The sequence below is a fragment of the Solanum tuberosum genome, unplaced genomic scaffold (assembly GCF_000226075.1).
Source record: "Solanum tuberosum cultivar DM 1-3 516 R44 unplaced genomic scaffold, SolTub_3.0 scf00039, whole genome shotgun sequence".
NCBI classification, from domain to species: Eukaryota; Viridiplantae; Streptophyta; class Magnoliopsida; order Solanales; family Solanaceae; genus Solanum; species Solanum tuberosum.
The window spans coordinates 330,734-354,277 of NW_006238968.1; the positions used below are offsets into that span (position 1 = coordinate 330,734).

Genomic DNA, 23,544 nt, shown 5'->3' on the forward strand with positions numbered 1-23,544 from the left:
AAACATTTTCTTACTGATAATTTGATTCTACATTATAAAAGAACATTTTATTAAATAAATAAAACTCAATATCAATGAAATTTATATATATATATATATATATATATATATATATTGAAATTGCATTGATACGAGACTTTGTTCTATAGATAATAAAAATAAAATTTTACTTTGTTAATGCAAAATTGTATAATAGAAAGCGTTTTCGTCCTAATAAAATTTTATGTGATGCGAATTTGGAACAATAGATTTTAATGTGCTCGGTATAGATCATCGAATAAAAAAAAAGTTATTCTATTCAGTTAGCTCAATAAAACAATCGAACTATCCCATCCCCACTTGATTAGGGCTGATAACGATAACTTTCTCCGATCAATTATCGAATCTCTAATCTGCCGGAAGTATGACGGTTGAGGTACCAAATACCGTCGGCTATGCTAACGGCGATTTGCAATCCAAAAACACTGATGCTAACGCCGGCTCTAGGAAATCAAAAGTGAGCGAGCGGGGCCGTAGGCGGCGGAAGCAGAAGAAAAACAATAAGGTACCGTCTCGTGGAGTAGATAGTGACACAGCCGCTACCGACGAAGCTAATGGCGGTGCTGGTGATACTGATAAGGAGAATTCCGATCTACAGAAGGTATTTCCGGATTAATCTGAGATGTAGTTGATGAGTTATTATTTTAGTGGAGATTTATATTTTATGAATTATTTAAGCATCTGTGTTGATCTTTCGATGAATTAGGTTTTAAAAATTGGAAATTATAACAATAACATCACCCTGACTGGTCTTCTTTTTGATAAAGCTAATGATATGGTTTCTTTTATTACTATAGGGTAATTGCTTTGCTTGCGTTCTTTTCTTTTGCATGGTATAGTGTGTATAAGCATTGTTTATTTGTGAATCCCCAAGGTCCAGCTAGTTATTAAGAAAAACAATGTTCGCCTATTTGTCATTCTGAGGAAAAAGGATGTCTGATGTAGGTCAGTTCCATCATAGCTTGGCTATAGTTAATTTGTTTTTTTCCAGCTGAAGACGTGCATGAACTTCTATTTTGACATGCCTCATCTTTTTCCAGAAACTCTTTATTATATGTTGGGGTCTGTCCCAGAGTCTTTATTGTTTGATAAAATAGTACTGTTTCTAAAAGATACCTTAGTTGTAATGTATTTATGAATTTTTTATACATTTATGGTGTTTTATAAAGTAACATGTATTTTCTGAGCTACTGATCTTGAACTTGCTTTGGCCTCATCTTCTGCAGTCCCTGGTGGTGGAGCAAGTTGAAGTGGAATATGTCCCAGAGAAGGCGGAATTAGATGGCGAGTTGGATGAGGAATTCAGGAAGGTTTTTGAAAAATTCAGTTTCACAGCTGCTACTGGTTCTGAGGTAAAAAATAATTCATTTTTGGTATATGATGCTATGTGCACTCTGAGTCATTACCTGATCTTTTTGTTGTGCCTCCAATCTCCTTATATCTCTCAAGTTGTTGAAATATATTACCGCAGTTCAAGAATTTTCCATTTGCATAACTTTTTATTGGAATATCAGGAGAATGATAAAAAGGACGAGACTGCTGCCGATGCCGCCTTAAAGAAAAAGGATGATTCAGATTCGGAGGAAGAGCAGGATGCTCAGCCAAGGGAGAAGGGTATTTCTAACAAAAAGAAAAAGGTCAATCTCAACTTCTATTTGCTGTTATAGTTAGCTACTTCTATTGTTCACCTTGAGTAGATTAAGACTGAATCACTTCTCAATTTCAGCTTCAACGTAGGATGAATATTGCAGAACTGAAACAAATCTGCACGAGACCTGATGTAGTTGAGGTATGGATAGGTGGCAAACATTACATATTATTATTTTGTTTTGATACTTGCGAACTTTGCATATTAGTATATTTATTTACCCTATGCAGTTTGGGGAATGTACATTTCTCTGTTCTCAGCTAAAATAAGGTTGTATCTCTGGCGAACAACCTAGTTTTGTGTTTTTCTTATCCTTTCACAATCATGCTGTATCCGCAAGTCCCTAAGAGTTCCTTGTCCGTGCCCTTTCTAATATCTGCTTTGTCTTTTGTTGTGTTTCTATGCTTTGAATCAATTAACAAATGTGGAACCATATGAGCGCTAGTATATTATTGCTATGAAAAAGGTCAAAATGCCCATACAGCAAAGGTAGTTGATATTATCCTCTTCATAAATTTATCCTGGGGCAAGCCAAAAGATTTTTTCTTTCTGTTATCCTCCTACTATTAATTGAGCACTTGTCCAGAAGAGTTGCTGAATCCCACCCAAAAATTAACCAGATCTGGGCATGAACCTCATACCAACACCTTTTCCATTCATAATCCCAATGAAAGTGTCAGCATAGCATAGATGAGATCCTCTTATGATAATAAGTGTTGTTTAATTTCATCATCATCTACATTATAGTCATCATCTTTTCCTTCTCCTCGGACTGGAACCAGCTTTTGCATGATCTGATGCAGGTTCTTTTGCACCCTTGGATAGTTTTACATTGATTTCTTGTGTATTCGGCATCTTACTTGTCTTGTTTTGACTATTGCCATTGACTTCTGTAGTAAATTACTGTTCTAACTGTAGACTATTTTCTTTATTGGTGTGTTGTATGTCGTTTAGGTATGGGACGCTACTGCTGCAGACCCTAAGCTTTTGGTATATCTGAAATCTTACCGAAATACTGTTCCTGTCCCACGACACTGGAGTCAAAAACGAAAATTTTTGCAGGTCAGTTAACACTGCTTATTCATATATTTAGGTTGCGAACATTTTCAAAAGAAAAAGAAAAATAGGCCAATGTTAGTACATAGTGCACAATATTTTGTACCTCTTCCACTTCATGTAACAATTAACAAGGATAGAACTGGGTTAAATTTTAGAGGGTTTGGTTTGGGAAGGGGATGATGGGATAAAGTCAATGAAGTTTGTCTTATATGTATATATGTGGTTCTTGCAGGAGGGCGGCCTTGACATTGGTGGAGCCTCAACATGTAGGTCTTTGACAAATGGGATTCTTCATAATTCTATGTGTATTTTGTGGGTTGGGGGTTGCAGCGTTCCTCTGTTTATTTGTATGGGTTGGTCAAAAGACATTTCTTTAGCTCCATTTTCCTATAAAAAGTTCTGAAAAGTATAGTTGCATTAAGTCCTTTAAGTTCAAGTAACTTTAATGTTCCCACTGCAGAAACTCTAATTATTTCAGTTGTCTTTGCATTATTCATGCTTGAAGTGGTTAAATCTATTGGTACTATTGGCCAATGTGGTCATCTATCCAATCCACTCTCTAGTTCTTTGGATATGAGATTGTTAATCTTTCTTGTGTTACATTTTATCTCATCAAGCCTTGAATTTGGTTTTCAGGGGAAACGTGGTATCGAGAAACAGCCGTTTCAACTGCCTGACTTTATAGCTGCGACCGGAATTGAGAAAATTAGACAAGTATGACGAAATTTGTTCCATTTCTTCTTATATATTTCTTGCTGTGGTGGCCTTGTGAAATAGGGATATTTTTGTTGTATAAATGGAACTTAAACTAGATGTTGATGGAGCCCAAGCTATGACTTTCTAATGGTTTGTTGCAATTTTTTCTGAACTTTTAAAATACTTGCACTAAGAAATGCATTAAGAAATGAAAGCCTTCATTTCAGCAAGACATCTGATAATGAATGGATAAAGATAAGCATAATTCAACAAAGAGAAGATGCTACCTAGTACTTCCTTATGTTGACTTATCTTCATATGGACCTAACAACCCAATTCTTTTAATTTGGAAAAAAGATAGGGTTCAATTATGTAGTAAACATATGCCAGAAGTATTTATCTGGAATGAGATATCATGTTTAAATATCTTTTGTTTGAGAAGGTGCGGTATATGATCTTTTCTGCTAGTATGTTTATGCTTGACCTTGTTTTGTAATCTTATTTGTTCTTTTTGTGCAGGCTTACATTGAAAAGGAGGACAGTAAAAAGCTTAAACAAAAGCAGCGGGAGCGGATGCAGCCAAAAATGGGAAAGATGGATATTGATTATCAGGTTCCCAATTTTCCTTGGTTCCTTGTTGATACTGAACTGCAAAATAGTCCATGTCTTGTCAAGTGCATGGATATTTTTGGTTAAATGTTGGTTGCTGTACTGTTCTGCTGAGTCTTTATATCATGTTATGTAGGTTCTCCATGATGCCTTTTTTAAGTACCAGACTAAACCAAAGTTGAGTAGCCACGGGGATCTGTATTACGAAGGAAAAGAGTTTGAGGTACAGATTTTTTCTTTGACATTGTTGAATGGTCATATGCTTCTTTCATATCTAGCTTGCATACAACTTTGGTCATTCTCAGCCGTCTGGTATTTCATCAATTTCTTGAGAATAAAAATGAGACAGTTTTTATTGATGTACACTTTTAGATTACGATGTTTAATGGTGTTGGTTGCATTGGCTATACCAGTGTTTAGATTTTCTTTTCCACAGCTGCATCATCTTTTGATTTCTATATGCAGGTGAAGTTCAGGGAGATGAAACCTGGGACTTTTTCTCAGGAACTGAAAGAGGCTCTTGGTATGCCCGAAGGCGCTCCTCCTCCTTGGCTTATTAATATGCAGGTAAGTTGGCATAAATTTTAAGTTCTGTTTTATTGGATGTGGTCATTTTTGGTCTCCTTAAGTTTCTTGTCGTCTTGCTAGATAGTTGGGTTTCGTTGCTAACACTTTTCTCCAACTCACAATTGTCTTTGGCAGAGATACGGTCCTCCACCTTCATATCCTCAATTGAAGATTCCCGGTCTCAATGCTCCTATTCCACCAGGAGCCAAGTTTGGCTATCAGCCTGGAGGTTGGGGTAAACCACCTGTTGATGAAGTAAGATTCTGAAACCTTTCAGTTTATTGGAACCTTTTACATTTTTCTCATCACATTGTGAAGATGGTGTTTTGTTGTAATTATTTATTATTCTCAACATTTCTCCCTATTTTGTTTGAAATAGTATGGGCGCCCTTTATATGGAGATGTCTTTGGTGTGGTGCAACAAGACCATCCTAATTACGAGGTATGCCCACTTGTATATTGTATTTGCTGGAGTTGTTTCTTTCTTTAAGTAAGTTCTTGGAGTAACATTTTGCTTCAAGGTAGTTCCAGGCCAACTGAAATAACAAGCATTACCTATGAAACATGTATGCTTGGAAACACACCAATTTGAAGTTTGTGAAACTTATTCTAGGTGTTGGTAACCATGAAAAATATCTAAGCATCTCATTAATGAATGCTTGATATTTCTTTTTAAACAAAAAATTCAAGTATGTGGTCTTTGTAATTACCATAGCCAGTGTTCTTAGATCCTATTTTTGGTTGACAGTCTCTAATTACGTTTGTCATGCCATTTATGGTCATGCTTAGGATGAACCCGTTGATAAGACTAAGCATTGGGGTGACTTGGAGGAAGAGGAAGAAGAGGAGGAAGAGGAAGTGGAAGAAGAGATGGAGGAAGATGAGTTGGAAGATGGTATTCAGTCTGTGGACAGTCTTTCGAGGTATCACTTGATCCAAACTTTTAACACCATACAATATCTGTAGAAAGCTTTTATTAGCTCAAACTGCCCCTATTCCCCTAATTTTCGGTTCTCCTTTCTAATCCGAACATGCACTGTGGAAGCAATACTTAAATTTCAACTTCATTTGAGGTATCATTTCTCAATGTGTTTGTTCGTTTGTATAGTACTCCAACTGGAGTTGAGACTCCCGATGTTATTGACCTTCGGAAGCAGCAGAGGAAGGAGCCTGAGAAGCCTCTCTACCAAGTAATAGCACTATATGTAGCCTGCTATTTTTTGCATTCCAATAGACAAATATTTTCTCCTTGTCAAAAATCTCACTACCATCTACTTGTTTCTTAAGGTGCTTGAAGAGAAAGAAGAAAAGATAGCTCCAGGAACTCTTCTTGGAACAACTCATACGTGAGTACATGTTTAAACTTGTGCCGAAGTTGTATCAGGCACCTCTCTTTTTTCTCTACACTGACTCTTTTTACTTTGGCTGTACAGGTATGTGATTAACACTGGCACTCAAGACAAGACTGCTGCCAAAAGGGTAATGAAATCTCTTGTCCTCTCCCCTTGTTTGCTGCATTGACATGCTACTTCATGTGATCGTTGACTTTATGAACTGTTGAATGCAGAGAGCAATGACACATTATGATTGTTCTGTTGTTATCCTTCGTGAAATTCGTCAGAAGAGTGAATTGTTTTCATCCTATTTATGGGGTTGTTGAAACCCCACTTATGAAGTTATATTATTGTAGTTTTCATGTGTTCATAGGATGGATTATTCTCTTCCTATTGATGGGATTATCGAAACCCCGGTTTGGACCATTTTCTCCCCAAGTATGTGATAGAAGCTTGTTGTTTGTGAACTTGGTGCTGTGATAGGAGGTTCACTTGCAGTTCTATTTGGCTTTTATAATTATATTTTGCATCTGATTGTGCGATGATTGTCAAAGTTGGAAAGAATGTATTGTCAATTGATATAACATAAAATGGTGCTTTTTAAAAGTATTTGTTAGCTGAATGGAAATGCATTAAATTGAAGCCATGATATGCCACATCAATTTATCATCTTTTCTCTGTGCCCGATTTCAGTATTTCATGATTGTTCCTTGTTTGTACCAATTCTGTTATTGACACTTCGATTAGAATTTTGTCGTAATTGCTTGAATTTTCCACTGCAGGTCGATCTGCTTAAAGGTCAAAAATCAGATAGAGTTGATGTTACTTTGGCACCCGAAGAGTTGGAACTGATGGACAATGTCCTGCCAGCCAAGTGAGTAGCAACACTAGTAACACTGTTCTGAATCAGAGGATCTCATATGAATTTTCCCGATTTTTGCTGAAAACTTTTTGTTCTGTTTTATAGATATGAGGAAGCTAGAGAGGAAGAGAAGTTGCGTTCTCAGAGAGAGGATTTCAGTGACATGGTAGCAGAGGTATGTTAACTATTTCATCTTTGCATCTTTATTACTCTTTCTCAGAGTCCTTTCGCGTTTCTTGTCGTAGTAAATCTCGATGTTCACTAGTTCTGACATTGATGAAACTGCTGCAGAATGAGAGGAAGAAGAAACGCAAGTTGCAGGAAAAAGATGGCAAGTCGAAGAAGAAAGATTTCAAGTTTTGAGGCGAATTTCGTGTTCCATCTTGCAAAGTTTATCAAAACACATAAAACGAAACATAAACTATATCTTATATCAACCTTATATATGAATTATGAATTTTTTGTACTTAAGTCACAACATTTTTCATTTTTCTTTTCACCAAGGGTACTAAAGACATCTACATATGTTATGAATACATTGAAAAGATTTGCCACGATGATCATCGCAATGAATTGGTTGAAGTTTACAGCTAAAATCATTCATGCAGAAGAATCTGCGGTCGCAGATACAATAACGCTTATAACATAATGGTTCAACCTTATGTTCAGCGTTACGACATATTAAGTCACAGTCACTATCCTTGCCACAATGCATAAACACAACATTTCTTGGTTCCACTTCATGTAATAATATACCTGTTATATCAAATTTCATATAGTTAGATTACATATATATTATATATAAATGTGCTTTTTGACTTGACTTCAATTGTGTCATTTATGTCGTCCAACTTTGAACATGTAGACACACATGTCCTGTGCGACATAATAAACATAGAATGTAACGTAGGATGTGAATTTTTCATGTTGCATAGGACGCATGTGTTTAGTGTCTACTTATGCATACTCAAAATTAGAGGGCATAGATGTCATGTGAGACTAAATTAATAAATATTAATCCTGAACAAAAAGAAAGACTTAAAAATATAAAATAAGGGTGTGTTCGGTAGAGAAAAATAAGTATGTTTCTTATTTATTTGCTTTTGTTTGGTATGGTATTATTGGTGGAGCTAGGAATTTGGTGAAAGGTGTGTAAATTTTCTTTTTTGTTTTGGTTGTGTTAATAAGGATGTGAAAAAGTAAATATATATACTCATAATAACTAAAACTTAACATATGTATACCATATAATTAATTTTCAGCAAAGGGTGTGCATCCGCATGTATGGTATGTAAGTGAAAAATATTATCTAAAAGCATTTGTATAGAATCTAGAAAAATACTATGAGAGATGCGGTGGCAGAATGAGGACTACGAGGGTGAGAATGAAGATGAGATGTGTTAGAGGGTGGAGTGAACACAATCAATAATATATGTGGAATGACACATGTGGAAGTCATTTTCATTCTTGAATCCTACCTCGTAATAAATGAATAAAATTACATCCCGGAGAGGGACATAAAACCTAATTTCTACAAAAAAAATAAAATAAAAATTCCAAGAAACTTGTTTTTCTATGTATATAGAGCATCTTTCAAAAAATTGACCAAACAAACATGAAAATCGAACATTTGACAAATATTTTCTTCCATACTGAACACATCCTAGGACCAACAAACATTGTAATCGTATGAACAAGATTTTTTTTACATTTAATTAGAGGCATCAAGTTCGGAATTATAAGAAAGAAAATAAAATTCTAATAGAGAATGTTTCCCCCTTTAATATAAATATGAGTTAATGCTCACTAAAAGGTGAAACGCCTCTCTATCAATATTTTCTTTATCTTCAAATTCGAAACCTCTAATAAAAAATTAAAAAATCTCCTCATCTCACTACAACAATCCTAGGGAATAATAAGTTTGCAAAAGAAGAAAGAGTAATTACTTGAAAAAACCAACAAAAGGAGAAGAGAACCAATTGTATTTGGATACATATTGTGTTGCTGCTTGCTGGCTAATAATTAATACTAATATTATATATAGTGCAACATTTTATTATATAATATATAGTATAGTGTGTAATTAAAAAATTAGAACAATTAATAAGTTATAATCCAAAAGTCTAAGTTAAACATTCCGTAAAGTAAACTCTAAAGAACAAATTGCATGGTTTGTGTTTGTTACAAAGGAAAACAGAATTTTTTTTATAGAAAATGTTTTCCTAAACTATCACACTTTTTATTTATACTAAATGGTTTTTAGAACATAAATTTATATGATTTATTTTAGATTTATAAGTTTCAATTTTTTCTTTTAAAAAATTCACATCCAGCTAAATATTTTTACGTAAATTAGGACGGAGGGAATACTTCAAAACCTTCAAATTTGATCATTCAAAATTGCATGATCAAACGTCTGCTAATAAGCAAAATAATTAGAACACATAAATTGAAACATAGAGTATATCTTATATAATATTAACCTTACATATATATGTTGTGCATTTTTTTAGTCACAAGTCACAACTTGTTCTCTTTTGAGATTGTAATTACTAATTCGGTCATATTTATTTATCAACATGATCGAAATATACATGGTCACTCACAGGGCGCGACATTGACACGTGTAATCAATACATAGGGGACCATTTTCATTACAGTAAAATCCTTTAACAGAACAAGTAAAATCATCTTCACAGAAAAATTGTTTGTTGCAAATACATTGGCTCTTGTAGCAAAAAGGTTCAAGCTTATAATAATCTTCTTTTTCACACATAAAATCACAGTCACTGTCACTGTTGCAATGCAAATACACACCATTTCTTGGTTCCACTTCATATAATACACCTATAACAAATAAGAGCACAATATTTTTTTTAGTACGGATCGAACTGTGATCGAATGAATAAGATGACTTTATCATTAATAGACGTTTTAGATCAGATTGTGATAGGATAAATAAGACCACTTTATCATTAATAGAAGTTTTGGGTAAAATTTTCAGGACAAAAAAAAATCTTGAAGTAATTAATAGTGTTTGCTGATGACTTTTCAATCTTGTAATTGAAAAATAACTACTACAGCGAAGTTTGAAATTTTACATTTGAAATTCCATGATAATATAATGATATTTCAAAATACATGATATTAACTATTTATTTTAATTACAAGAGGCTGAAAAGCATTGCCCTTTTGATTGACCTTAAGTATGTAAATTCAAATTAGTTGAGCCAGTAAATTATGAGTACCTTTGATTATAAAAAAAAGTAAAAAATATAAAAAAATAGGAAGTTGCTCGGATGGTAAGCACCCCTCACTTCCAACCCGAAGGTTGCGAGTTCGAGTCACCAAGGGAGCAAAAGGGGTGGGAGCTCCTAGGGGGAGGGTTAAAAAATAAATAAATATAAAAATAGGATAGATGAAAAAGGAGAGGAAATTAAAGCTGTTGAACATAGGGATAGGGGAGGGGGATTATAAGGTGAATTTGAACCCTTACCGATAAAGAAAAAGTTTAGATAACCAATCAACTGAGTTACTAAAATCTTCGGAAGAAAACTATATAATAATTATGTTAGTTGCATGAATAAAACAACATTTTTTCAAAAAAATAAATGAATTGAAATTATGGTGGAGTGGTAATTACAAGAGGCAAAGTCGTCACTATAGGTGTGAATTCAATCGAACTCGATGATTCTGATTCAAATCTTATTAAGCATTAGAAAAAGGATTTGTATTGTTATATGTATAGTAATTAATCTATTCAGAATCTAGGTAGAAAAAATAACCTTGATTCTGAATTCATTAACTATTTTTTTTGGCTCCGACTCTAGTAAGTACTCTTTTATTTTGCAACAAGATCAGGTTTCAAATTTGAATTCTAGAAACAAATTTATCTTTTGTGAAAGGCTCTTTATCTCAATAATAAAAGCTTTTAACACGAATTCACATTAATCGAACTTCAAATCAAATATTGAACATTAAATTAAAAAAAACTCCCAAAAAAATAAAATAAAAAATAGATAGATATATTTAGAGATCTAGAGGGAAAGAGAGTAACCACTTGAAAAAATCAACAAAAGGAGAAGAGGAACTATCATCTTTGGAGCCATAATATGTTGCTGTTTTACAACTTATTCATATGCACTTGTAATATATATAAAAGCAACATTAATTGTGCCTAAATAAGTATATAATTAATAAATGATAATCCAAAAAGTCTAATTAAGTTAAACATTACGTTAAGTACATTCTAAACAACAAAATGCACCCATGAGAAGTAAAATATTTTCCTTAAAATTTCTTATTGTCATTTCTCTTAACAAAAAAAAAGAAAGTAAAACAATTACAATTTGTGAAATATATCCATTGAAAACTATATGGTAATCAATATTATTCATCACGTTTGTCACAACTAATGTTGATTTGTTGGAGTTTCGAGGTCATGGAACACAAAGTCATGATTATGTGTTTTTTTGGTGTATATCGTACATAATAATTTTCTTGAATTTGATTAACGTACTCCAATTGACTTGAAATTTGAACGATCCTTTCGAAATGATCTGATGATCAATACTCACTATATTCGTCATGACTATCTTTTTTTTTTTAGCATTTTGGGATCATGAAATTGTAATTCATTATTGTAGGCATCTTTTGTGTGTATTAATACATACTAATTTTCCTGAATTTGATTCACAGACTCTAATTATTATATTATTACATGAATTTTAACTTGTACTCACTTGTTAATCTAGTTAGTGATTTGGAAAGTAACATATAGTAAATATAAAATTATAAATGATAGTTCAAAAAGTCAAAGTTAAGCATTTGGTAGTGTAAATTCTAAAAAATTAAATGCACACACTATACATCTTATCTTGAATTAATTTTCTATAGTTTGGGATCCTATTAATTAGATATTACTATAAACAGTGTATGTAAGAAATTTGTGTTAAGAGTAGCATTTCTCTACACCACTTTTAACTAAACATGATAGAAAATAATCCAAGAAAGTCAAGTTAATTTATACATTTTGTAGGATAATTTCAAAAAAATAAATAATTAATGCATAATTTGATAATCTTATCAAAATTTAATGTCTTAGAGGTCTAAGGGCTCGTTTGTTGGGATCAAGTTAATTCACGATTAATTATTTTGGGACTAGTTATTTCAAAATTGTTATTTTATTCTCAATATGGAATAAAAATAACACTATAATTCTGTGATAAGTTATCATGCGGTAGACAAGAGTATACCTATGTGAACATTTTACCTGGAACCAACATGGAATAAAATATTGATAAAGTTATAAATATTTGTCAAATAAAAAAATATGTATTTTTTGGGGATAGACTAAAAATAAAAGTATATCATACAAATCTTTTCGTCTCGTCGAACCATTGACTCTGATTATTAGGTTGATCCAATCCGATAATATTCTTAACATAATATGATATCGCAAATGTCATTAAGTAGAGAGCATGCTATATGATGGAAATTTGTGATGTATGCTATTAAGTAGAATCAAAATGGACATTTGAAGTGAAGCCCACCAGGTGTTTGTTTTTTTGCCTAAATGAATTGCTTGATTTTCCTAGTTTTAATCAGCTCAATGTATGCATGTTAGAATGTAAATATTTTCTGCTTGCAGAAGTTATGTTGTTCGGATCCTGCAAAAATGTTGCCACACCTGTGTCAGATCCTAAAATGTGCATATCTTTTTGAGGATATGACACATACTGGGCGATATTTTATAAGAGTCCGAGCAACATAGACTTTTAGAATATGATAACTTATCAACAAAGTGTATATAAACTTCAATATTATTGAATAATCATTATTTTAGTACTAATATGATAGAAGTGCATGATTTTTCATACTTGAACTCAAATACAACATACACACTAATTGAATGTATATACATTGTTTTCACTTATAGTGTATTTTAACTTCTTGTAGCTGCACGTTATGTGCTTTATTCCAAGTTACTAGTTGACTTATTATGGACGATTACCTGTAGTTATCTTTTATGTTACACTATCAATGTATAGTTGTAACATGTGTATTCGTTTTTGTTCAACTAGGAAATAATAATCAGTCTGCTGCTATAGCCATGCTACAAAATCAGTCACTAAGGTGTGATATATATTGTATGTATGAACAGTGGTAGGGTAAATTAAAGCTAGAGTTTAGCTCAATTTCTCCCCTCAGTCTAATACAAATAACAGTATTTCATCTAGCAATTCTCTCCTGGTATAAGCATGAACATTGTAGCTTATGAAGCATGTACAAGGCGCTTGCCAGGAATAGCATCAACATGCTGATTGCTCGATTGCAGCCTATATAGTGACTTTCTTTGTTTCCTTTTTTTTTCGTTTGGGAAAAAAATGGGCACCACCTAGTATACATCTAATGATGAAGGTCTGTCTCGATTACTTCAGCCAATTCTTTCGTTAACTTTTCTGCTCTCTCATCTTGTCCACCTGCAAAAGTATAGACTCTGAATGCAAATTGGAATGCCTTCCAAAGCTGTGTGGCTGATTCTTTTTTGATCCCTTCATTTGTTGGTCCGGCTCCTTCTTTTCCCCCCGCCATTGCTTCTCTCTTTTCCTGATTCGACATTGCAACATTATTTCAAAAAATTGTTAACCAAATCCATTACGATGGTGGTTAATGTGAATACCATGTAAACAAATGTAGAGAGTGTTGATCTGAATGATGCTCTATGCATTCCATATAAACTTATCTATACGAGTTTAGAGATGTTCGAGAAGATTCTCAAACCTTATCGGCTAAGCATGCTTAATTTCGGAGTTCTGATGGGATCTAGTGCATTAGTGCTCGTATGAACACATCGTGACAAATCTACTCTATCTAAATTCACACATTGAGATATACTTAAATGCATTTCGAATTCATATCTTTGTATCAATTATTCACAAGATTTAGTATTAGAGTGATTTTGATTGTACTTACCTTCAGTGCAAGTTCCATACAGTTTGAGGAAACATCCACCATCAATTCTTTGATACGTACAAGGGCGCCAAAATCAAACTGAATTTTATGTGTTTTTAGTTTCTTGGATTCTTCATCTTTAGTCCTTTCTAGAGTGTCCACATCTCCTTTTATCTATAGGAGAGAACTACTTGTTAGAACTGCAAACACGAAATAAAGCCGTCGTGGGAAGTTTTGAGGTCCAGGGACTTAGTTTTTACCTTGTTGAAGTACCTCTCAGCTCTGGCAAGATGTTGGCCAACAGGCGAGGCCGGTTGCCAATTCTGTAAAGTAGAGACTATTGAATCTAATTTGGAATAGAGAGTTGCTGCCGTCCTCAACGCTTCCAACTTCTTACAAGGAAAATCCTCAAATCTTGCTAGGACCTGTACCAAGAAAATCTTTAAGCCAACATCCTGAAATGGTTAATTATGACAAAAAATAAGAAATATAGAACGAACCTGAGATTCGTCAGTTAGTTTCTCAAGGTGGGATTCGACATAATTGTGGAATGTAATGAGCTCAGACATATCTGATGTATTGAAAGAAGCAATGGCCTTCTTCATCTCCTTGATTAGTTTTGCATGATTTTTAACATCCTCTTCAATTTGTTGGAAATATGCTGACCTGTGAGATATAATTCATAAATATAAAATATAAACATCATAGAATAAGTTGCCTCCTACCAAAATAATTACTCTTTCATTACAATTTGTTTGTCTTACTTCCCTTTTCTGTCTGTTTCAAAAAGAACACCTTTTTCCTTTTTTAGCAACTCTTTAATTCTCAACTTTCCTCATGGCATGTTTAAGACCGCCAGATTAAAGAGCATTTTAGTAGTCTTTATTACTTTCTCAAACTCTGTGTCAAGTCATAACCAGACAAACGAATTGAAACGGAGGGAGTATTTCAGATTTCAGGAAGATCACCTCTTTGTCATCTCAGCCAATGCATCAGCCATTCCTGGTTTACCTCCTTTTGAGGCATTAAATTTTCCCTTGCCTCCCTTTTGTTTACCATCTAAACTAGATCCTTCAACTTTCCCCTTAAGAGATCGATAAAGATTTCCCATTTGGGATGATCTTTTCAGTTTAGTGGCTGCTTTCTTCAGTCGTGGATTTTTGGCACCTGCGAAAGTTGGTGGTGGTGGTGGAGGTGCGCCTCCCTTTTTCGTTTGCATGGGTGGAGGTGGTGCTGATCTTGGCGATGGTGGATTTGCAACTCTCTTTCCCATTGGCATTGGTGGTGGTGGAGGTGCAGCTACCTTTCCCATTGGCGTCGGTGGAGGGGTTGGTGGCGTTGCTCTATTTGATGCCTTTGGTGGAAGTGGATGTGGGGTTACCATACCCTTTAGTCCTTTGTGAGGTGAACATGGAGGTGGGGGCGGAGGTGGAGGTGAATGTACATTTTCTGATTTCCTGGGAGGTGGCGGCGGAGGACAAGGCACTGCTCTATTTTTTGATGTAATTGGAGATGGTGGAGGTGGAGGTGGAGGTGTTACTGTGTTTCCTGATGTAATATGGGCTGGTGGTGACGCTGGTTCTGGCTCCTCGTTCTCACACGAGGAATCTGGTTGAGGTTCTGGCTGAGGTGATGTTGGTACTTGCGATTCTATGATCTTTGGTGATAAAATGTTTGGAGAAGGTGGTACTGATGATTGTTCTGTTACATTTGATTGCAACCTAGAAATTGAATATGGAGGTAAGAGCACATCAAATGTAACGCGAGCTGGGACTGCTTGACCATTTGATGCACCGGTCCAGAATATTCCACCATTTTCCGATGCTTTCTCCAGGCTATTCAGTAGAATCTCCGGTAAGTCCATTAATTCACAATCTTGATTTGCTTCTGTATTTGACCCTTTTTCATCGACATCGCTTCCTAGCTGAACTGAATAGCCTGAATCTTGATTTGCATTGGGGATCATGTGGAACGAGAGACGTCTTACCTCAATCGGGTTCTGGTTTCCAACAGCTTGAACCTTGAGTGATAGGAGAAGAGGGGAAGTGATAGAAGCCTTTCCATTCTTCTTTGAGGAATTGGTTATTATCTCAGGGAGGACTGAAGTTGGAGAGCTCGAAAGGGAGGAATTGTTGCTCGAGTAAATCTCCGAAAAATTCTTCTCAAATGTGTCAGGTGAAGTACTTGTTTCTCTCGTCTGATCACCCTCGTCCTCAGTCTCGTCCTCATGCTCATGCTCGACCTCATCCTCATGCTCATGTTCATCCTCGTTCGTCATCTCTGACATCCTTTCACTAGCTAACTTGATAATGTCGTCGAGCAATGCCAACACTACATAGGTAATATAAGAAAATCGTTATAACTGCATATCGAAGCAAAAAATACAACAACATACTAGTGTAATCCCACAACTGGGGGTTTTGGAGGGTAGAATGTACACAGACCTTACCCCTACCTTGGGAGGCAGAGAGGTTGTTTCCGATAGACCCTCGGCTTAAGGAAAGCATATCAAACCAGATTGAAAAAGAAACAACTAAAGTGAATGGATCACTGCAAAATACTATAGAAAACATGACAAAGTATTCTGAAAAAAGAACAATAACTACACCAAAAAAGTGCAATAATCAAAGTAGAAGAAACAATAGATAGTAACAAAAATTGATAGACAAGAAACTACAGAGAGATGATCATACCATATTCAAAATCATTTAGTTTACTGTGTGAATTCTCTTTACATGTAATCATCCACTCATCATTTCCTGTCCACATTTCCCCAATTGATTTCAATATATCACAAAAGCATCTCACTTTCTGAAAAAAACAGGGAAACTTTGGTGAGCTCAATAAGTTGTGATTTTGCTTATAAACAACAGTACTGCATATATGCTAAAAGTGCTCAACTTAGGGAGTAAATTACCTCATGTATTGATGTCCCATCTATTTTTGACAACGAAAAATTCGGATTGATCGAAGGGAACAGTTTATGTAGATCTCTCAGAGTTGATATCAACAGCTGTTGAAAAACATGGCCATGACAGAAAAAAGTTGGTTAAAGAGACTTCTTGTTATTCTCTTCTGAAAATGGCATTGACATTTAAGTGAGTAAGGTGACAGTATGTTGCTCGGACTCTTCAAAAATGTTGACGGGTGCGTCTGATCCTCTAAAAGTAGTGCTTTCTGGAGGTTCCGATATAGGTGGCGAAACCAGGAACCTCGTGTGCTCAAGATTAAGTATAGACAAACTACATAGATAGACACCGTATTTTGGCTTCAATTGACAACTAAATACTCCAACTTTGAGAATGCACATCATCTAGACACATCAGCTCATCCCCACTGTCTCGTGGACACCCAATGTTGACGTGACACATAAATTTTGGAGGTGTCTAGATGATCATTTTGTAAGTACGACTGTTCAACTGACACCGAGGAGACTAGTTGAAGTTGTTTATATGTGCATCCTCAAAGGTGGAGTGTTCACTTGCCAGTACTTGAGGCCAAGTTCAGGTGTCTTATCTATGTATTATGCCTTTAATATTTATGTATACAAGGTGATTTTTGACCTATGTACATAATATAATTTCTCAATGAAGGATGTTCACTGACCAACCCTTCAACTCTACGTAGCTAAGGTTGTTATCCGTGCAACAGTATTTTTGGAGAGGAGTGATTTAACAAGTGTTGACGACAAACTAACAGAAGAAGTCATATATGTACCTCATTTGCAGATTCAGAGCCATCACAAGGTGAAAGATCAAGCAAGTGTCTCAATGTGATGATCTTGTTTCTTATACCTGTCATTATTCTGAAGTTACTAGCCACCCCACATGAATTTTGAAAAGTTGGACTTCTTGTAATTGCTTTCACCCCATTTGAACTATGCATTCTGGGACTTTTTGGTGCTTTCACCACATTTGAACTTTGCAATCTGGGACTTTTTGGTGCTTTCACTCCACATGCATTGCGCGATTTGGAACCTTTGTTTGTTTTTGATCTTCTTGGTACCAACATGGAAGGTAATTTCTTTATTACTCTAGTATGTAATCTCCTAGTTTTACGTGTGTCTTCTTCCTGAAAAAAACAATATTGTTAGTAATGGTATTATAACAGGGGATATGTCAAAATTCAACATGGGCGAGCTAAAAGGGAAGTTCAGTGCACAAAGCTCATGTTACACGCCAAGGAAGAGCCTGACCACATCGGATCTATTGTACGTATCTTTTTGAGGTGTCATTCATCAATTTATATGTTAAGGGATGCTTCGTACACAAACCTCTCACTATGCGCGAGGAAGAGTCTAACCCCGTTGGGTTTATTGTAGGTATCATTCATCAATTTATAATATGTTAAGGAAAGGTTGGTGCACAAAGTTTCTATTATGCACGAGAAAAAACCTTAGACCACATTGGGTCTATTGTATTCAGGTTTACATTACATTTCTATAAGAAACTATTTATTTTTTTAACATATGACCTCTTCGTTACATGGCAACAACTCTTCCCGTTGCGCCCAATAATGTTCTCTCACCTCATGGTCAAAGTTAACTTTCTTTGATTTCCATAGAGGTCCCCAATATGGTTTACACAAAAGATTTCCATAGAGGTCCCCAATAAAATGAATAGAAAAATTAACACATTTATGTTTGCATTTTGCATGCATGAACAATATTTTGGCATAATGAAAAATGCAATATTATGTTTTTCTTTTCTTCTTCATATAATTAAACAAACATTCTGAATATACAAACATGTTTTTATTAACATTACAAATTATATGAAAAAATATATAAAAAAATTACCTTTAACAAAGAAGGTTTCCTGCGGAAAATGAAAGGAACAACACCACAGAATACCCCGCTCGCCATTTTCAACGAGTAATAATAAGTTACTTTTTTTGGGAAAAGGCTTTTCGAAGAAAAATTAGGAAGAAGAATTAAAGTTAAAAAAATTTCAAATTCCTATGACCAGAATTTATGTTTTGGTAATAGAAATTTTAATTAAAGATGTTTGGGAAATTGTTGAAAAAAAAAGAGATTTTTGCCTTTAGGCTTTTGAGGGAAAATTGGCTATTCCAAAATCATCTTTCATGAGGACAAAAAAAACTTTTTTTCTTTCTCTCCTTCGTTTCCAAAAGAGAGAGAAAAGAAAGAAAGCAAAAAAGGTTCATTAATTACGTGGAAAAAAAATTATTGGTTTTTTTTTTTAGGCAAAACTAACCATTAATTTTGTCCTGGGGTTAAGTCATTTTTAAGTAATTAAAAAAAATTAGATAAATGGATATTTAATATTATTCAAAAATTATTATTATTATTATTATTATTATTATAAGATGTGATAAGATTTGTGTTGGATGGATCTTTTGCATGGATGGAATTACAATGGTTAGAGTCAGATTTAAGGTTTTAAATTTGATGAGTTTAATCTTTATATTAGGGGGTTGTTTGGTTGATGGTTAAGAAGTGAATTATTCATGTATTAAAACGAACATAATTAGGAGTAACATGTTTAATGGTGGCATTTTAGCTGTTACGTATAAAATTCAGTATATATGGCTTCGATTATCGATTTAAAATCTCTCATAATTAAAGATTTGTGTATTATTTTATGTTGGATAGAAGATGAAATAACTACACATAAATTAGTAATGCATAAATAAGTAAGTACCTTGCATAACTAATCACTCATTACTAATACATGCATAACTCTAATTAACCAAATAAATAAACGACAAGAAAAGGTATTCAGTAATCAAGATATATTATGAATTTAGTGGTAAATTAAAAATCCATAAATTTCAAATTTTGACTTCACCATCAACCAGTATTCAAATTTTTTTTAACCTGTATATGATACAAAAGTTTCAAGCTGAATTTGTAGTTGTCACGAAAATGTTATAAATACATCAGATCTCTCTATTATATATTATTTTCTATAACAATATTTCATTATCCAAGTTTCTTTGGAGTCGATTTCAATGTTATATCATATTACATGTTCTCAATGACAACATTTGCTATAACAATCATAAAATATCCAAACAAATACAACGTTATAGAAAAATTGATTAAATGACTATTTTGCCCTTGGTAGTATCCTATCCTTGAAGGCCTCCACAGTCAATCCTTTCTCCAAATAAACAATATTTGAGGGGTCAAATGGTCCTTTTATTCTGTCTATGCATTTGATCACTGCCCTTGCTGGAAGCAAACTTTTTGATGGATCTGGACTTGTCCCATAACTCAAGCATGATGAAAACCCCTAAAAATAATAAATAGCATAATTAATCAAATATCCATATGGACAAATAACAACAAAATACTAATTATATATATATATCATCGGACATCTCTATAATAACTACACAATATATTTTACTATAATCGTTAAGTTTTCTTTAGAATCGATTTTATGTTATATTACTTTCTATAACATCATTACTTTATAACATATAAAAGTATTAGATATTTTCCTTTTTAGTCAGTTTTAGAAAGAATGACACGTTTTCTTTTGGTACAATCAATATTTTATCTATGTTGGACCCTCACTTATTTGGTAAAAATCCATAAAGGCGTACTCTTTTTAAGGGTAATTTTGAAATATTGCAAAATCTCATTTCATCATATTTCTTGAACTTTGTATTTAGTCAAATTAAATTATGAAATTGAGACAGAAAAAATAATTAACTATGGTACAAAGTATATAAAATTTTAGCGATTGAAGTAAAAAAAAAAGTTAAATTTACCTTGAAAATTAGAACTTCAACATCTTCCTCATCTACAAGAGCTTTCACAAGAAGAGCTTCATTTCTCATAGATTGACTATAAAACTCTAGCATTGCTAATTCTGAATTATTATTATCTTCTTCTTCATCATCATCATCGTTATCGTATATAATTCTTCTCCTTGCACGGCAAAGCACGATTGCCAAAGAGGCAGTCGATTTATGAGAAGTGATAAAGGAGGAGGATTGCGGAAGACTGACAATAGTTTGAATTGAGTTGGAATTATGGTTGGGAAAATAGTATGGTAAAAGATAAGGTAAGCATTGTGAATTATTGCATTGGAATAATATTCTATGGTTCAACATGTTAGCCATAGGATAATGTACAAAAGGATGAGGTTCATATTGGAGGAGCTCATTATAAACCACTTAATTTTTATTTTTGGAAATAAATAATTTTTTGGGGCATAAATTTATATTTTTATATCATATATGATATTTTATAAGTTATGTTTTACGTATTTATAACAGGCATAAATTTAATTTTTAGGAGGAAAATTAAAGACCAGTCCATTAAAAGGATAAAATTGTGCAATTGATTCTTCGATATTTAAAAGGGTTAATTGCACAAATAGATTTGTTTTTTTATTGGGGGAGATTACTAATATAAAAATTAATGACTACTTTCACAACTTGAATCGATAACTTATTCAATTACATTAATAAAATAGTGGTTATTTCTGAATTTTGTCTCATTATTTTGTCCATTGTATTCATTAGTGATACAGAATTTGCAAGCCCGTATATCAATGCTGAAACAAGCCCAAGAAAAATAATGCCCAATAGTAGAATATCAATTTTATTTATTTATTTTTTTACAAAAATTTATAGTATTAAGAGCTAAGTACATTCTATCTCTATTTCTTTTTCTAAATTACAAAAAGTTTTTAAAATTATAGAATCTCGAATACATTAGAAAACCTGCGGATATACAACTCACAGATGTATTCGAGAGGGGAGAGATGTAGCTCATGTACGTATCTGAAAGGGGAGGGATGCATTTGAGAGGGGTTAGGGATGTATCTAAGAGGGGAGAGATGTATCCAAGAGGGGAGAAATGTATCTGATATGGGATATGGATGTATCCGAGAGAGGATAAGAATGTATTCGAGAGGGAATTTTTTATAATTTTTTTAAATTATAAGAAATTTTAGGTGCATTTATGTAATTTTTTCAAAAGAGTTCCTAACTCTTGAGCATCCACAACTATAGGTGGACATTTGCATAGTTCGAATTGAATATGAAAATTTTGATTAAGATATTCAACTTTCTAATTTAAAAATCCAAGATCCAATTCCAATTTAAATAAGTTTGGATTGGATTGATTTTCATTAACTTTGGTTTTGAATTAATGGATTTTGGTTATTTTGGATTTTGAGTCAATAAGTCTAGTGGATATCCATATTTATGTCAATTTCCTTAATAAATTTTCATTCTCCCCACAATTATTATCCAAATAAATATTTATTCAAATAATGAAATCGTTATCAAGGATATCTTTAATCTAAACAGAGTAAAATTATTTCTTAGATTGGATCATACTACTAATAGCCCTATTTCCAACATAGCGAAAAATTGCAAGCAAGAAATTACTTATACTCTTCCGTCTCAATTTACGCAATATACTTTTCAAATTGGAGAATCAAATGAGTTATTTTTACTACAATTATTTCATATGCCTTCTAAATACTTTGTATTTTTAATTTATTGATTATGAATTATAGCCGCCAGGCTAGACATACGGGAACCGTCGAAGAAGTGCCTCAATGCGCCGCAGCGAGGAACGAAGTTAGATGGGGTTCGGACGAACCCAGTAGCTTTTTTATAGACCCGATGTTTGTATTAGAATATTATATATATATATATATATATATATATATATATAAAACTTATGAACTCCTTAACAAAGTTGAATGATGGCTCAATGATAAGGAAGGAAGGGGTCATGAAAATGTTTTTCCACACCAGAGTTATGGGTTCAAACCCTATTATCATTAAAGTTAAATGTAAAACCTCCAAACTCCTAATCCTGACTTTGTCTTTGACTCTTAAAATGGTGAATGAATTAATCATTTTCCCTATAAATTATAGATAGTTTTCAAATATGTAAATATGAATTTACAATCAAAATTTTAGGAAGTACAAAATCTAAACCTAAATGAGGATTAATGTTGAAAACTAAAAAGTGTCAACTATCTATCTACTTATTGAACTTAAACAGCAAATAATGATGCATACTGAACTTATCTATGAACAATATAGCCCAAATTTGACCAACTTAAGATAGGGATACATGTAATTCAAATAAATGTTTTTATCATTTCACATTAAAATTTAATGCTAGAGTATAGTAATTTTTAGGGATAAGGGTCTGAAAAATATCCCAACTTTGGTCGGATTTGCTGTTGCGATACTAAACTTTCATGAGGACCTATTACCTCCCTAGACTATTTAATACCGTATTTTAAACATATATATTTGCCCACGTGGACATAAAAAATAATGCAAAATTATAAATAGTATTGTGTCCACGTAGGCACATATATAACTTTAAAATACACTATTAAATAGTTCAGGGGGTAAAAAATACGATATTAAATAGACTAAGGAGGTAATAGGTCCTTATGAAAGTTTAGTATCGCAACAGCAAATCCGACCAAAGTTGAGGTATTTTTCAGACCGTTGTCCCTAATTTTTAGTAACATTTTAATAGTGTCTTTAAATGAAGAAACAAAATTTTGACCAGCAAACATGAATTTGATTGATGGAACTTGAAAGTTGAAAATCATATTCTTGACTAAAGAGAATAATATGAAAATTTGTAATCTTGAAATATTAGACTGGTATACTTACCTTTCTTATTTTAATTTTTTCTGTATCGCTACTTATTTTGATATTGACTAACACAGTATGATATTCCATAAGGCATGGAAGGAGGTAGTGTATTATTTATGGTTAGAACTGTTGACACCTAATTTTGACCCTCCACGATAGAA

The 23,544-nt window shown here is 33.4% G+C and overlaps 3 protein-coding genes and 2 long non-coding RNA genes across 8 annotated transcripts; 2 read left to right on the top strand and 3 right to left on the bottom strand.

The window, feature by feature from the left end:
* The first annotated feature begins 286 nt into the window (after positions 1–286).
* On the top strand, positions 287–7,369 carry LOC102604583 (splicing factor 3B subunit 2-like). 2 transcript variants are annotated; one of them, XM_006343185.2, is made up of 18 exons: positions 287–640; positions 1,266–1,391; positions 1,554–1,676; positions 1,766–1,828; positions 2,642–2,749; positions 3,383–3,460; positions 3,962–4,054; positions 4,188–4,274; positions 4,517–4,618; positions 4,754–4,873; positions 4,998–5,060; positions 5,408–5,541; positions 5,727–5,808; positions 5,906–5,964; positions 6,052–6,097; positions 6,735–6,826; positions 6,920–6,989; positions 7,106–7,369. In XM_006343185.2, exons 1-18 carry the CDS (start codon positions 404–406, stop codon positions 7,175–7,177), a joined length of 1,755 nt encoding a protein of 584 aa, XP_006343247.1. In that variant the 5' UTR covers positions 287–403; the 3' UTR covers positions 7,178–7,369. The 2 variants fall into 2 exon arrangements, with proteins under 2 accessions (XP_006343247.1, XP_006343248.1); XM_006343186.2 differs by having other exon boundaries at positions 287–544.
* Positions 7,243–8,822, bottom strand: LOC107059865 (uncharacterized). Its single transcript, XR_001472997.1, has 2 exons — positions 8,761–8,822; positions 7,243–7,570 (listed from the first exon to the last, which is right to left on the bottom strand). It is a non-coding gene; the product is annotated as an uncharacterized lncRNA (long non-coding RNA).
* A 3,300-nt stretch (positions 8,823–12,122) lies between these two features.
* LOC107059866 (uncharacterized) lies at positions 12,123–18,233 on the top strand. 2 transcript variants are annotated; one of them, XR_001472998.1, is made up of 3 exons: positions 12,123–12,369; positions 17,497–17,784; positions 17,879–18,233. It is a non-coding gene; the product is annotated as an uncharacterized lncRNA (long non-coding RNA). The 2 variants fall into 2 exon arrangements; XR_001472999.1 differs by lacking the exon at positions 12,123–12,369 and adding an exon at positions 16,430–16,812.
* LOC102605152 (formin-like protein 5) lies at positions 12,928–16,281 on the bottom strand. 2 transcript variants are annotated; one of them, XM_015306923.1, is made up of 2 exons: positions 14,029–16,281; positions 12,928–13,942 (listed from the first exon to the last, which is right to left on the bottom strand). In XM_015306923.1, exon 1 carries the CDS (start codon positions 16,053–16,055, stop codon positions 14,733–14,735), a length of 1,323 nt encoding a protein of 440 aa, XP_015162409.1. In that variant the 5' UTR covers positions 16,056–16,281; the 3' UTR covers positions 12,928–13,942; positions 14,029–14,732. The 2 variants fall into 2 exon arrangements, with proteins under 2 accessions (XP_015162409.1, XP_015162410.1); XM_015306924.1 differs by having other exon boundaries at positions 12,928–13,423; positions 13,790–16,281.
* Positions 18,234–19,656: 1,423 nt separating the features above from the next.
* On the bottom strand, positions 19,657–20,892 carry LOC102605488 (uncharacterized). Its single transcript, XM_006343188.2, has 2 exons — positions 20,510–20,892; positions 19,657–20,025 (listed from the first exon to the last, which is right to left on the bottom strand). Exons 1-2 carry the CDS (start codon positions 20,861–20,863, stop codon positions 19,840–19,842), a joined length of 540 nt encoding a protein of 179 aa, XP_006343250.1. The 5' UTR covers positions 20,864–20,892; the 3' UTR covers positions 19,657–19,839.
* Positions 20,893–23,544: the final 2,652 nt, after the last annotated feature.

Excerpts from the sequence above, each read along its gene's own strand:
- LOC102604583 (XM_006343185.2), top strand. The coding sequence starts at position 404 with ATGACGGTTGAGGTACCAAATACCGTCGGCTATGCTAACGGCGATTTG. Across the intron at positions 5,809-5,905 it reads CTGAGAAGCCTCTCTACCAA|GTGCTTGAAGAGAAAGAAGA; the intron begins GTAATAGCACTA and ends TTGTTTCTTAAG. Across the intron at positions 6,990-7,105 it reads TCAGTGACATGGTAGCAGAG|AATGAGAGGAAGAAGAAACG; the intron begins GTATGTTAACTA and ends AAACTGCTGCAG.
- LOC102605152 (XM_015306923.1), bottom strand. The coding sequence starts at position 16,055 with ATGTCAGAGATGACGAACGAGGATGAACATGAGCATGAGGATGAGGTC.
- LOC102605488 (XM_006343188.2), bottom strand. The coding sequence starts at position 20,863 with ATGGCTAACATGTTGAACCATAGAATATTATTCCAATGCAATAATTCA. Across the intron at positions 20,026-20,509 it reads TTGAAGTTCTAATTTTCAAG|GGGTTTTCATCATGCTTGAG; the intron begins GTAAATTTAACT and ends TATTATTTTTAG.